General features: G+C 42.4%; 1 protein-coding gene across 1 annotated transcript; it reads right to left on the reverse strand.

Moving 5' to 3' along the window:
* Positions 1-918: 918 nt before the first annotated feature.
* On the reverse strand, positions 919-13,515 carry LOC116382540 (V-type proton ATPase subunit S1-like). The gene is made up of 7 exons (XM_031845682.1): positions 13,306-13,515; positions 6,282-6,319; positions 5,651-5,733; positions 4,169-4,407; positions 3,749-3,799; positions 3,369-3,612; positions 919-3,050 (listed from the first exon to the last, which is right to left on the reverse strand). Exons 1-7 carry the CDS (start codon positions 13,437-13,439, stop codon positions 2,814-2,816), a joined length of 1,026 nt encoding a protein of 341 aa, XP_031701542.1. The 5' UTR covers positions 13,440-13,515; the 3' UTR covers positions 919-2,813.
* Positions 13,516-13,685: the final 170 nt, after the last annotated feature.

Below are 13,685 nucleotides of genomic sequence, written 5' to 3' on the forward strand. Positions count from 1 at the left end.
CAGTGCCTTGTTCTCACAGTTATGCCGCGGTGTTCACACACATCATTACCCTTTTGACACCAGCAGCTGAGAGGACACAACAGGTTAACTTACCTGTAAGCGTATTCTTTTTTGCCGTCCTCACACACTTCCTGCACCCCCTGTGGTTCCTAACACTGGTTACCAGGTATCGCGCTATTGCGAGGACCAGTTGTAGCCACTAGATGTCGCTGCACCACACGCACGTCTTCACAAAATGACAATTCACTGGGACAAAACATGGGTGTTCAGATTCCACTTGTGAATTTGGTATTCAGTCCAACTACTAAATTGTATCTGAAAATAGTATTTTACATTTCAGTGGCTGATTGTTCAAGGTAACATAACTGCAGAATCAAAAACATCAGTAGGCTAGTTATCGCCAACTCTTTGACTATATGGCACGTCCCGTATGACACTTTATTTGGGTAATGTGAGTAATTTAACTCTTTGAAATATCAATGTGCAAATAAAACACCGTTAAAACCGTGTAGGGCCATGGACATAGATTCTATGACAGCATTATGACCAGCAGAAGATGACATTGTGGCTCTGAATATGAGATTACATTATGGCTTTTGCCTATGAAGTATGCATGAAAGTGTTTGATTGGACTGGTGCCGCAGGTAAGCTGTACTGACATTCTAGGTCAGAGAGAATGTGAGAGGAGCGAGCAGATGGCACTCAGGAGGGGAGACAGAACTAGCATAAGACCTGGACACTGGGTTGGAGAGCTGTGGGTTAATTAAGTAACAATTAACAACATTCTTAACATTTTGAAATAGGCCTACATCATGCAATTTAGATCAGTTTCATCACCAAAAGAAAAACCTCAGCAGAATAATGTGATTTGTGTGATCCTGTATGCAGTAAAACACAATTTAACATTTACACACGGCACACCTTTCCTCTGAATACCATTTATTGTTCAATCTACATCAGTTGGTCCTTGGACAAACCGCCTCCGCTCATTCCATAGTTTGTAGGATACATTTATGACCAAAGAACACATTTCACACTGCTACAGATTGACAGAATTGCCATATCGAATGTTAAGATATCTATTTACTGTCATGCGGAGTGTTTTTTTTAATCTGTAGTAATGACTTACTGATGCTGTTACTGCTGTAGTGTGACTTCTGGCATAATAATGGCATCTATAAGTCCTGGTGGGTGGACGGCATTCCATAGTATCGTCCTTCTATGGTAGGAATTCGTACTGTAATTTACAGTTAGATGAAACTGGATCTTGCATTGTCTGGCCCAGCTTAAAACAAATAGACAGACAGTGTAATGTGTTTATACTTTGTAGAAAAAATCATATGCATTGATACTTTTACCAATCTTCATAGCACAATGTCTTACTTTTACCTATTTTTATTAGTTGTGCAATATTTGAAGATAGTAAACAGCTATGATCGTATAGAGATCTTAATGTATCTACAGCTTTGTATATCCTTTTGGTTATGAGGATTAGCATAGTCATCCTGTACCTAATAGTATTTCATGATTACATTGTATATAAAAAAAAGACCTCCGCAGAGTGACACTTCTGTACATGTATGTGTTTTTGTTTTGTACATAGCTGTAACGGTTAGCTTTTATTTTCACATTGTCTCCCTCCGTCTCTCACCATATTTCATGGCAACTCCTTTGCAGCTTCACTTTGGCAGTCAAACCCAGTGGTGTGGATGGAGGACCCATGGCCTCCCTTGTCCAAACGCTTGACTCTCAGAGAGTCAAGTCATCGCAAGACCCGCTTTCCTGCCATGCCCTCAGAAGGGCAGTCTTGTGCAGCATAGTTCCTTGTATAGTCTTTGATAGTTTTGTGTTAGCGCTTTCGCAGCTAACCAATGTTGTGCTAGTTTGTAGGACCCCCCCCCCCCCCCCCCCCCCCAATCTGGCCTGTGGTCTGTAAAACGCAATTTCACAGTTAAGTCCCAAGCAGCAGTCTTTGTTCAGGGGTGGGGTGAGAGTCCAGAGGCTCTGAAGGACCAATGTTCCATTCCCTCCAGTTGCTGGTCCATTCCCAACTAGACCAGTGGTTCCCGATATTTCTCTTCGCTTTCACTCAAAAGCTTTTCAAGCTCCTTCTACTTTGTGCCATATTTGATTATTTTAAGCCGCAACCCATACAAGACTCTCTGTAATCCTTATTATTAGGAAACACTGTGCTAGCCCAGATAGACCAGCCTTTTATGGCATGCAGCTAATACGGCTATTTCAGCTATAAAACTGACTGTTTGAAGTATATAATTCTTGCAGCGGTATCAGACAAAGTACACTGTAATGAAAGCTGGAAAGACAATGTGTGTGATGGAAGCTTGTAATATGACACTTGTGAGCCATGTAATACATACTTACAATGAGCATCTGATGTTAGCTGTATTAGCTACAGTTGCTAGCCTTTTGTGGTTTTAATGGCTGACTGGGGTAAAGTCCTGTATATGCTCTTGCCCCTCAGGGCCCAGGGACTGTCCTTGACCTTTGACATCAGGATCATGAACCATCTCTAAGGGAGAGGCTGGAACATCCAAAGGCCTTATTCAAAATCTGGATGCCAAGATGCAGGTCAAAGAGAAAAGAAGAAAAAGTATCCAACCACGGTCTGCATTTACTTAAAGTAGTTAAGATGTACAAGGTTTTCATATGAACAGGCAAAGTTGTCATTTTGTTGAACAAATATTCTGTGGAGGATACTTTTTCACTCTTGTATTCACTTGGACTCCCCTCTGCCTCTCTTCTCAGCTTTCCCTCTCCCTCTCTCCTGTCGTTCTCCAGCTCTCCTTTTTCCTTCACAGGCTGTTCTTGTCTGGCAACTCGGCTTCTGGACTACGGGGAAAGTAGACGGTGGCTTTGTGCTCCTCATAGCGGTCAATGTGCTTGAGGTGTACCACCATATGCAAGGCATAGGCTAAGACGAGGAGCAGGATCAGAGACGTCACCAAGCCCATCAGGATGGCGGGTGTCAGGAAAGTGGCACAGTCACTGGCCGACGCAAACTTGTCTGACTGCACATTGAAGGCCTGGATCTGGAAAAGCGCAGAGAGAAGGCGGAAAGATGAGATTAGGCTAAACTAAAGAGGATAACTGGTTCTTACTTGGCTGACCAGGCACAGAGACACTGGGCAGATGGACAGGTTGAGACTGCCTATGGCTAAACAGACAAATTGACAAACTGCCAAACAGACGGTAAAAAGACTGACCACGGACTGACAGCCAAACAGGCGGAACACAAACATACAGACACATGCTCACAAGTAGGAAATAGGGGAAAGACTATGATACAACAGTAAACATGTAGACAAAACTAGCACAGCAAAGGTTGTGCCCCTTGTGCGACAGTGTACCTGGAAATCAGTGAAAGTGATGTGCCAGTTAGCGGATGTGTCAGTGTGGGAGCTGGGCACTAGCAGGGTGTCGTATTTGTGCAGGCTGCTGACATGCTGGCAATGGTAGGATGAAGTGGCCGGAGCGTAGACCTCGCTGGCGTTAAACGTGGCCTCCTGGGTCCAGTTGTAGTGGATGTGAACACTGTCGAGTGTGAACCAGTTTTGACCAGCTGCTTCATAAAAAGTGTTTGACATTTGAAGCCTGGCGGAAGAAACAATGTAGTTAGTCGCATGCACAGTCCACAGTATGCACTTACAATAATGGGCCAGTGTGATTCATTCGTTTTAGATAACATGTTGGTCAGTGAAAATATTTGAAATAAGCATGTGCATTTTACCTGATTACTAGACCTCGCAAGTCCTCCACATCCCCAAACCTTAAGGAAAGCCTGCGGTAAAACAAAGCCAAACATTTTAAAACATCTAATTTGGCACAGTAACAACACACAATGAATATTGAGCATAATACTGTCTTCTCAATACAGTACATTCCCACATTTCCGTAGATAATTCGATTTTTATTTCCATGTAATAGTAATAGTAAGTAATTGTCCTTGTCACATTTATGCAAATAAAGTATATTGAATTAAAGTAGTATCAAAGCTTTGCTGATGCCTTACTGTAGATACGTGAGCTTTTGCTATATTTGACCATATGTGTCCATTATGTCAAGTATATAGTGCAACAATTCACTAAAAAACAAGACTAATTCCTCAAACACATGTTTTACTTCTGACCCCGTCTGTCCACAGACTTACGTAGCTTTCTCCTTGGTGCAGATGGAGCTTTTAGTGTCCACGGGCAAGTTGGTGTTGAAGACCCTCTCAGTCAGGTCAATAAAGGTATGGTTCCTGTAGCGGATTGCCAGGCGCTTTGCCTTGAACAGAATGCAGGTCTTCCCATTGTAAGACACGCTCAGTGGGCCATAAGGCCCCATCAGAGACTGGAGCAGCTTCCTCTTACTGTGAGACATCCCTGGCTGATGCCAGTTAAAAGGCTGCAAACATATGAAGAGTGGAATTGAGCACAGAAGAAATAAAGAAACTGCAGTAAACTGGCAACCGGCAGCACGGGCAACAGCAGTTTTGCATTCTTTGACTGTCCTCTACTGGACGATCAGATTTGTATTCAGACACATACTCATAAACTATGCCCCAGTTCAGGGGCTGGATGTGGCCCACAAAATGTGCGTGCCCTAAAGTTGTTGCTGATCCTGTTTGCCCTAGCATCAAGAAAACCAAAAAAAACTAGCTGTTGAGAAAATCATTTCTAAGCTTATCACCAGGAAGTTGACCTCACATTTGTGAAAGTGGCAATAGGAATTCAGCCTAGAAAAGCAGATGTTGGAGGATCCAGCCACTGAACAGGGACACAGCAATAGAGTCCATACATTCAAAATATCCGATTCCTCAATATATGTAGCCATTTCAGTCAAATCCTTCTTCTTCTACAACTACGCAACCTGTATGTATCACCACCTAGAAGTTCTTGATGTGTTCCATATAATTGATCCAAACGAAGCTTGGTATCTGTACCTCCCTTTTATGAAAGGGCAATTTACGCTTGTCATTCTGTGGTGTTCCAACCACCACTGAATCTCAAATGAGGATGGAGCCGTGTTGCCTTCTCTGTAGAAAACAGGAGTTTTATGAATTTGCATATAATAGTGTGGTAGCTGTTAGAAGACAGAAACAGCCCCCTCTAGCTTTTTAATCTCTTTGCTCAAAGGCCTCATCTCATTGGAGGGCATTTGGACTAATCCAGCACTGTTTTACAAGATATGTAAAGTGGCAGTCACAGTGGCTATGAAGTGATTATATTTATGTTTGTTTGTTTGTTTATTGTCAAGTATTTGGATACAAATTGGAAACGTGAGGGATGGACCAACACATTTGAAAAGCTACAATACTGAATCTGGTAGTTCAGGAGAGGTTACTGCAAAGGAATCAGTAAATCCATATAGTGCCTGAATGCATCAGCTGAAACAGCAAATAGTTTCAATGCATTTTCAGTTGGAGTGGTCGTATGTGTGTGGGTGGCACGGATGATTAACCTCTGGTGAATGTGAGACCAACACCATGCCCACATCCAAGGTCAAACAGTGTGGCTGAGTGACTATGCTCTGTTTTGTTTGTGTGCATCCCAGTGTGTGTCTGTGTGGTTCTGTGTGTGCATGTGCAGATAAAGATAGAGGGCTGATGGTGGAGATAGTGAGGGGAGAAGAGAGAGTGTGTGTGTACCTGCAGTATTCTCCTGAGTGGGTTTTCATCTTCAGGCGTCAAAATAACCTCTTCACTTTCTAAGCCGTACCCACCATCTTGACCTGAAAACACGTACACACATTACTGCACCATGAAAGATTATATCAGTACACACATTAAGCTGATTGCAATGCTGCAATGCAGATTGCAACATAATCATAAAAGTTCAGCCGATTTCACACACGCCACAGACTCACACACATAAGCACAGAGAGATCCTGCGTACTGCTCAGACTCCTATCTATTTCCAGCAGCTTTGCGTCATCGCAGTGACTCATCAGCAGTTCATCTCAGTTACGGTAGTATTGTTCAGTGTTTACAAATACTGTTCCAGAAACATATGATTTGCAATCACATAATATAAAGGAATGTCTCCATCTTTTTTTCTTTCTGCATTTTATCAAAGAGCCTAATTATAACACATCTGATTTGCCACTAAGGTGTATGGATCACGCACAAGCCGCACTTCACAATCCGTTGGAGCAAAGATGTCTCAGCATTAAGGATGAAATGCGTTTGTCAGTACTATCTATCCAACACATCAGCGTCAAAATTAACATGGCAGGCTTGATTGAATCAGGCCTTGTGTCACACCAGATTTGTTACTTACTCGATGTGATTCTTGTTGCTTGTTTGGGGTTCTCTTTGCTGTGGAAAAGACAGAAGATACAATGAGGTCTGGGGATCACAAGATGCAGGGAAATGTTTAAGGTTTTTCTTCTTTTTGATAATGCTCCATAATGTACAAGATGCTTATTTGGCATTTTTCTTGAACAGGAAAGTTTATTGTACTGATGCAGCTGCAGCAAACACAGGGACAAAAACAGCTTTACAGGCTGGCCTGTATATACAGAAAACACCTCTATGAATATTATATGTTGTAAAAATGATGTGGTAAACTTATAAATATTACATGTTTTGTGTATGGTATGCCATATACAAAATATAGTTTTCCACTAAACATGCCCTATATAAACAGTGTAAGGTTACTGTTGTATTGAATATGTATGAAAGGGACCCTAATGACAAAATAAATACACAAACTTTTGATTTGATGAACTAACTTATTAAATTACACATTTTGCAATATATTCTGTATGATACATAAAGGATTACGTGGGACTGCACAATGCACAGCATAAGAGCACTCAGTATAAACTCACAAGACTTTGCCTGCAGAATCATTCCACAGGTTTGCTTGGTGTCTTTGTGTGGTGTGTTGCTTTTACTAAATGACCGATCTTTGATGTGGACCTGACCTACATAGTGCACAAGTAAAAGAGGAGGGATAGTTTCCTTTTCCTTCACATGTTTGCCCTAGCTGTGCACCTCTCAGTATAACTAAACCCTGTATAGCCATGGACCTCTTGAAGTTAATCCTGATCCTTTTAACTGTCTAATCAAAGACGTCATACGCCCACAATGGGCTTACTGGCCGGCGCTGACATGGCTGGTTTTGTTTGTTGTGATGGTCCACCCAATGCTCTCTCAGTGTTCTGCCCCAGTCTGTCCCTAGTTAACATCCGGCGGGCTAATCTCCTCACAACAGCCAATCATACAGGACTTATAAAAGATAAACCCTAAAACCTGGTGGGAGTGGGCATGACAACTAGCATGTGTCTTTTGTCATGTCACCAGGCATTACTTCAGTCTGTTTGTTCATCAGCTCTGGTCATTGGTATTTCAGATCATTTTATGAATTGCAGCACAACAAAGGCAATGTGTGTAAAGACCTTCATCTTCCTCTTTGTTATCTTTAGTTGAATAGTAACGCTGTGATCCTGTAGGGAGGGCTTTTATAGTGGATACATAAGACTGAGGATGACCTGAATATTTATCAAACACACAAAAGCTAGTCAATAGCTGTGACTACTGTTGTGGAGTGCTGTTCACACTTTGTTTCTCTGAACCAGACAGCGGCGGAGCTGCCCCATATACTGTACTCTAGTTCAGTGATCCATGAACTCCAACCTACATTTTCTGATAAAAAAGGTTGGGAAATGGACAAAAATCTCTATTTGTACTACTTTATTTCTTACTTCCACAAGCCAGAGAGTACAGCCGTGTGACATGTGAAGGTCGCATTCAATCTCAATTTGTAACATCATCAGGCTTTTCTCATGTTCTTCTTTCCATAATGTGAAGGGGGTATGGAGCTATGTATCTTACAACATTTATTTAATTTCTCTTGCCTTTCATGCTCAAAATCCCAAACTGTTGGACTGGATTTTTGCCAGATTCAAGGAAATGATGGACCTTTTTCTACGACATTTTCCCTGATTGGCTCAGGGGCCGAATTGTAGACTCAGTCATCCATGGATGCAATACACAATATCTTAGAGGTAGTTGTCTACTTTTTTTCTGATTAAAGAGATTATGCATCTGTCTAGTTCATTCTCAGATTTAAAAAAAACCTAAACTTATTGGTCTATGACAGGGAAATGTAATTAAAGATCAAAACAAGGTGAGCAGGCTTTGGCAGAAGCTAACAGATGAAAAGGCATTAGTGTGTCTGATAGCACAGGAAGTTACAGATTTTGGGTATAGGTTGTCAGACAGTTCCAGCAGCCTGGAGCAGTTATCTACCCCCGTGGTGCAGTTTCCACCTGGACAATATTGCGTAGTTTAATGCCAGATGGAATTGGATTAGTGGTAAGCACAGGCCAGGTCCACTGGAGCACAAATGTGGAGAGACACAGGTCCTGAACAAGATGAAGAGATTAAGGCATGAGTTCACAGCCTGTGGTATTCGGGACAGTTCAATTGCTGATTAAAACAGCTGCACTGGCTTCCAAAATCGTGACTTACTGTACACCCGTCCAGTAAATTTGAACTTTGACCGTGACCATTGTAATCGGGCTAATTTGAAATGGAGCAGTGTCAGGTCCTTTACTTAAAGTTGAGTAACTGGTTTCCCTTCGCCAAATGTACTTTTAACGTAGAGCGTGTAGAAGAAAAACAGACTTGATACAAAGGATCAAATTTGGCAGCAGGACAAGCTCATGGTATGCAAAGTGTAGATGCAAATTGCTCTTTCATGTTCGGCATTGATTTTGACTTTGTTTCAGGTCACTTATCACACAGCTGTAGAGTAATAATGTGGGTCTCTCTCAATAAATCTAACTGAATTGAATTAATCTTCAGTCCGGAACCGATAATGGGGGCTGTGGGTCTATAGAAAATATGGACTTATAGAGTGAATAAGTGATCAGCAGGGAGGTACTATGCTGTCATTTCCTGTGTACCAGCTCTTCAACCTAGAGACTCCCTGGGATATGTGTGTGCTTGTGTCTGTGTGTTTGTGTCTGCACATGCTGGCACACTCTTCATCTACTATTTCATGAGTAACAATATGACAGTTTACTGATATGGTAAATCCAAATATTTACGTTTGCCCAGGTGAATGCTGGGTAAGCATGTTTGTATATGAAAGCGCTGCCCAAAGCACTATGCCTTTGACAGCTGGCAGTTGTGACTGAAACCTCAGTGGCATGGGAGGTACTTGGACGCTGCTCACTCATCACCTGCACTTATATGTAAAAATCTTAAAAAATGTTATGACAACCTAAAGATTTAAAAATCCCCCCAGACTTCTAAATTCCATATCTGATTTACATATTTATGAATTTGTGTAAACACTGCGCAGCTACAGGGGATTAACAACTGTTTGTGTCATTGTAAACACGCTGCATATGCCCCCCCCCACCCCTCCCTCACCCCTCCCTCACCCCTCCCTCACCCCAGCCCATCCCAAACACAAGTGAATACGCACTCCTTCCTCTGCACCTAGGCCCCAGCTGGCTGGAAGGAGCCAGAGGAGTCTGTGTGAGCGTGAGTGCTAACTAAAGCCCAGCCGTTTGTTCCTGTGCCAGTTTTCGCGAGGTCAGCAACCCAGGACTGCTGCGGCCCCGTCATTGGCTCAGCCTGTCACACGGTGCCTGGGTGCTGAACAGGCCCTTTATATAATCAAAGCCATGCCAGAGCCACTCCTTGGCTCACCTCGCTCCCTCTGCATATATCCCTAAATATGTGTGCACAAACATACACATACACTTAACATATGTCCAAATTACCAATAGAAGATTGACCACACTATGATGATCATTAGTCTGTTACGATTGCAGTTCATTTTAGATAAGTAAGTGTCTTGCTTTTAAATATTAATAGCAATGAGAATCATTTACGCCACTGACGGTACCTCGGCCAATACATTATGTTCACTGGACGTCCTTATTCAAGCCTCATCTGTGCCTCTGCTGTGTGCTGCTGAGCAGTAAGAAGGTGTGGTGCTCCACAAACTTGTAAACAAATCCTCTTCTCCTCTGCTACCATGGGGTGCTGAGCCACTGAGACTCTCTGTAAACCAGGATCAGCCCAACAAAGCCTCTACACTTTACAGCAGGGATACACTGCTGGGGAGTAATAGTTTCGTTTAGTACAGTAGTCATCTATTTTCTGTGTGGCTGATTTAGCTTGTTGTAAACTTCTATTTTCATTCGGAATATTAGAAAAGCACAAAAGGTAGTATTTATCAATAAAAGGTGGACCTTTAGCCGTTAGATTTGGGCTTCTAAGGCCTAAAACCATTGTGTATATCAATAGTGTATCAGAGTACAGTGACGTGTTTTTGTGCTCATATTTCCTTATATTATGCCTACATGAAATTTCATACCCAGCTGTGATAGTATTTCACAATGTCGCCTACAGGGTGAACTACTTTTGCAAAGTTATGTTAATTTAATCTCAGAGACAGTAATATTTTGGTGGTATCTTCCAAATATATTCTAATAATGTTTGGGGTTAACTATTGTGTCCCTGATACAGCAGGGAATCGTGTCTTAATCCCACACAGGGCAGGTACTGGCCTATTAATAGATTTATTAGTGCAGATTAAGCTTCAGGAGTTTTACCAAAACGCCACCCACAGCCGCGCTGCCATTTTAGTCTAGTGTTGATTGCAGCTTCAAATTTGACCTCGGGTCAAGTCCTAGAGTTATGTAAATCTTCCCAGGCCACTGAGATCGAATACCTCAGTGCTGGTCTGAACACACATGAACATCATGACTGCATTCAAATGGAGAGTCACAAACATATTTCTACTCATGAATACTCGCCTTTAACTTGATCTTTTCTCACTAACTAATATGTGAATAGTGTAAAATTAGCTGGTGGTGTTTGAACCCTTTAATCTTTCCTTAAGGGTTCATCACTGATCCATCTTCTGGAAATCCCATACATTGACCTCTAATCTGTGTCTATATTTGGGTCGGTCTGTCAGTGTTTAACAGTTTTAAGATAAACTTAAGCACATGTTAACTATACACTGCGACGGATAAACCTTTACATAAACAAACAGCATATTAGTTACACTTGAGACTGTATTAATTTACACTGCAGATCAACAAACGGGCAAATATGCATGAGTAAGTCTTGCAGTGCAGTTTGTGTCTTTTAAGCATCTTTTACTTTAAGTTAATACGGACAGATCTGTTCTAATTGTGCTGACCCCATTCAGTCTTTGTAAATGCGTCAGGGGCTATTTTCATTAGATAGTGTGAATGACATAATGCAATTTGAGTCTGTTGTATCAGGTTCTAGCAATTGGGTCATATCTAATTGACTTGTGTAATTGTTTGAGAAATTTACTGGACCAGTTTCACTGGTAACTGAACAAGGATTTTACTGTAATTTAAATGTGTGACTTGTATATATTTGTGATCGGCTTTGTGTGACATCTATTGTTTTTCCTGCTCTCCTCATAGCAATAAAAAAAAGCTTACAACAGCATTTATTTTTACGTTTGCAAACAACTATAAACTACAGCTGCAAAATCTCATCTTGCAGTAGTTTACCTCTCATTCTCTATCGTTGCCTGCGCTGTTGATAGACTCAGTCCGGATGAGAGAAGAAGTAGTTTAAAAAAATTACAACTTAGTCTTTGGATCCCCAATCTGTACCCATTTTCATCAGAAATGTATAATGCTTGGACTATTTTAAAAGTGTTGCTGGCACATAGAGATTATCACCGTTATATAAAAAAATGTGTTAACATTTGTCAAATCATTTATGACCTCTTGAACTCCAATTATTTATGTCATTATTTCTAAAATGTTCTTTTAACATACTTTCCGAGAAAGTATTTGTATTATGATAAATGGGGTTTTTTCAGGCAGATACAAACATACAGTGGGTCATCAAGTATTTTTAATAAATTTGTAATGTTTCTGGCTATCAATCATAGTCCCGTTGGATATTTGTCATAGTACAGCACATGTCAGTTACCAAAAAAATAAAGCTTACTGAACATTTCCTTTTCCCATCTGTCTGCAGCCCCATGTCTATCAGCACTAGAGGCTTCTAACTCACTATACATTTTCTTCTGCATTTCCAACCTATGGATTGCACCCTGCAAGGCCTCTGGAATGAAAGGCTGCTCTTGTATAACAGTATCTTGGAGTGTGTCAGAGCTGTGACCGTGGGACTGCAACTGTTATGTTGGAGAGTTACGTACAAAGTTTGATCCGGGGGAAGGCTTGAAACCCCAGGAGAAATCAATGTAGCCATTCTCCGTCGGAGAGACTGCGGTGAAAAGTTAAGATAGGGATCTGTCAGGGTTTCACAAACACCAGATTGAGCTGGAATGAGAGCAATCCCTAGAGACTTTGTATATCGAATTCTAAATCCAAGTTATCTGTGCCCTACACTTGCAAACATATGTACAGATAATGAAAGCATGGCAGTAACAATCTTTCACTCTCTGAAGTGTATTACTATCCTGAAAGTGCAACAACGAGGCAAGTCATGAACAATGATTGAAGAGCACTGTGTCAGAAACTGCAGCATATTCTGGCTTTGAAGCATTTTCGCTATGGATTGTGTGAGCAATGATGTATGGCATAGTTTCAAGAGCCTTACGTGGTTTTGGCACAGTATCATTGCGTTGATGTTTCTATAAGCAGGCAGGAACTGGTGCTAGCAAAGGCCCTGTCTGATGCCGATTCAGTCTCGTCCCTGTGACACTGTTGTGAGTGCCCTCAGGTTGGAGCTCTGAATATTTTATCCAGATTTGACCTGCAGGACTGCATGTGCATTATGCAGACATGGTCGGCTAGAATTCCCTTCCTCTCTCTCTCTCTCTCCCTCTCTCTCTCAATGACTGCATCAGTAAACAGACCCCAACAGACCATCCCTGATGCATCCTCTCCTCTCCTCCCTGTCCCATCGTTGTTTACCTTCCCTCCGTGCTGCTCCCACTCTTCTCTCCTCCTGTCCTTCTCTTTCCCCCGCAGGCCCAGGGCCCCAGCCTTATTTAGCTTCCCTTCCGCCAGACCAACGCTACTATAGAGAGACAACAGCCGTAATCGATAAGCAGCATCTAATGCAGTGTCCAAAACTGAGACAAACAAAGACTCGCAGCTCAGCTCTCTCTGATACACCAATACTGCCTGCATGCACTGTGTGATACAACCAAGGTGGCATTGGGGAGAAGGGAAGGGAGGCAAAGGAGAGAAAGAAAGACCCCAAGAGAACACATCAGCATCCCAGTATCCCCGCATCCATCTCCCTATATACCCCTACACCCCCCCTCCCCTACACCCCTCCTCCGTACACAGACATAGAGAGGATGGATTTACCTTCTGTCAATGATTTTAGGCACTTCCTCATAGATGAGTCCAGGCTGAAACTCTTCCTCAGAGAAGGAGAGCACAGGCCGGCTGAGAGCGGACAGCAAGGCGAGGGAGCAGAGGAGGAATGCGTGTGCAGCCATTGAGACAATGAAAGGAGACTGCCGCTGGTTGAGCTCCGCTTCATAATCTGCTCTCCTAGCAGTGCCTGACTCCCAGCTCTTCCGACTGGCAGCCACCACGGCCAATCAACGGCAAGCAGAGACGATTAGCTTGCGTCACATTCCCCTCACTGCACACCCTCCCTCCTCCTCTCCTCTCCCTCCCACCCTACTCTGTCATCCTCCCTCTGCCTCTCACACTCTGCTCCAACCCCCCCCCCCTCCCAC

The sequence above is a fragment of the Anarrhichthys ocellatus genome, unplaced genomic scaffold, assembly GCF_004355925.1.
Source record: "Anarrhichthys ocellatus isolate YVR2014 unplaced genomic scaffold, GSC_Weel_1.0 scaffold5, whole genome shotgun sequence".
NCBI lineage: Eukaryota > Metazoa > Chordata > Actinopteri > Perciformes > Anarhichadidae > Anarrhichthys > Anarrhichthys ocellatus.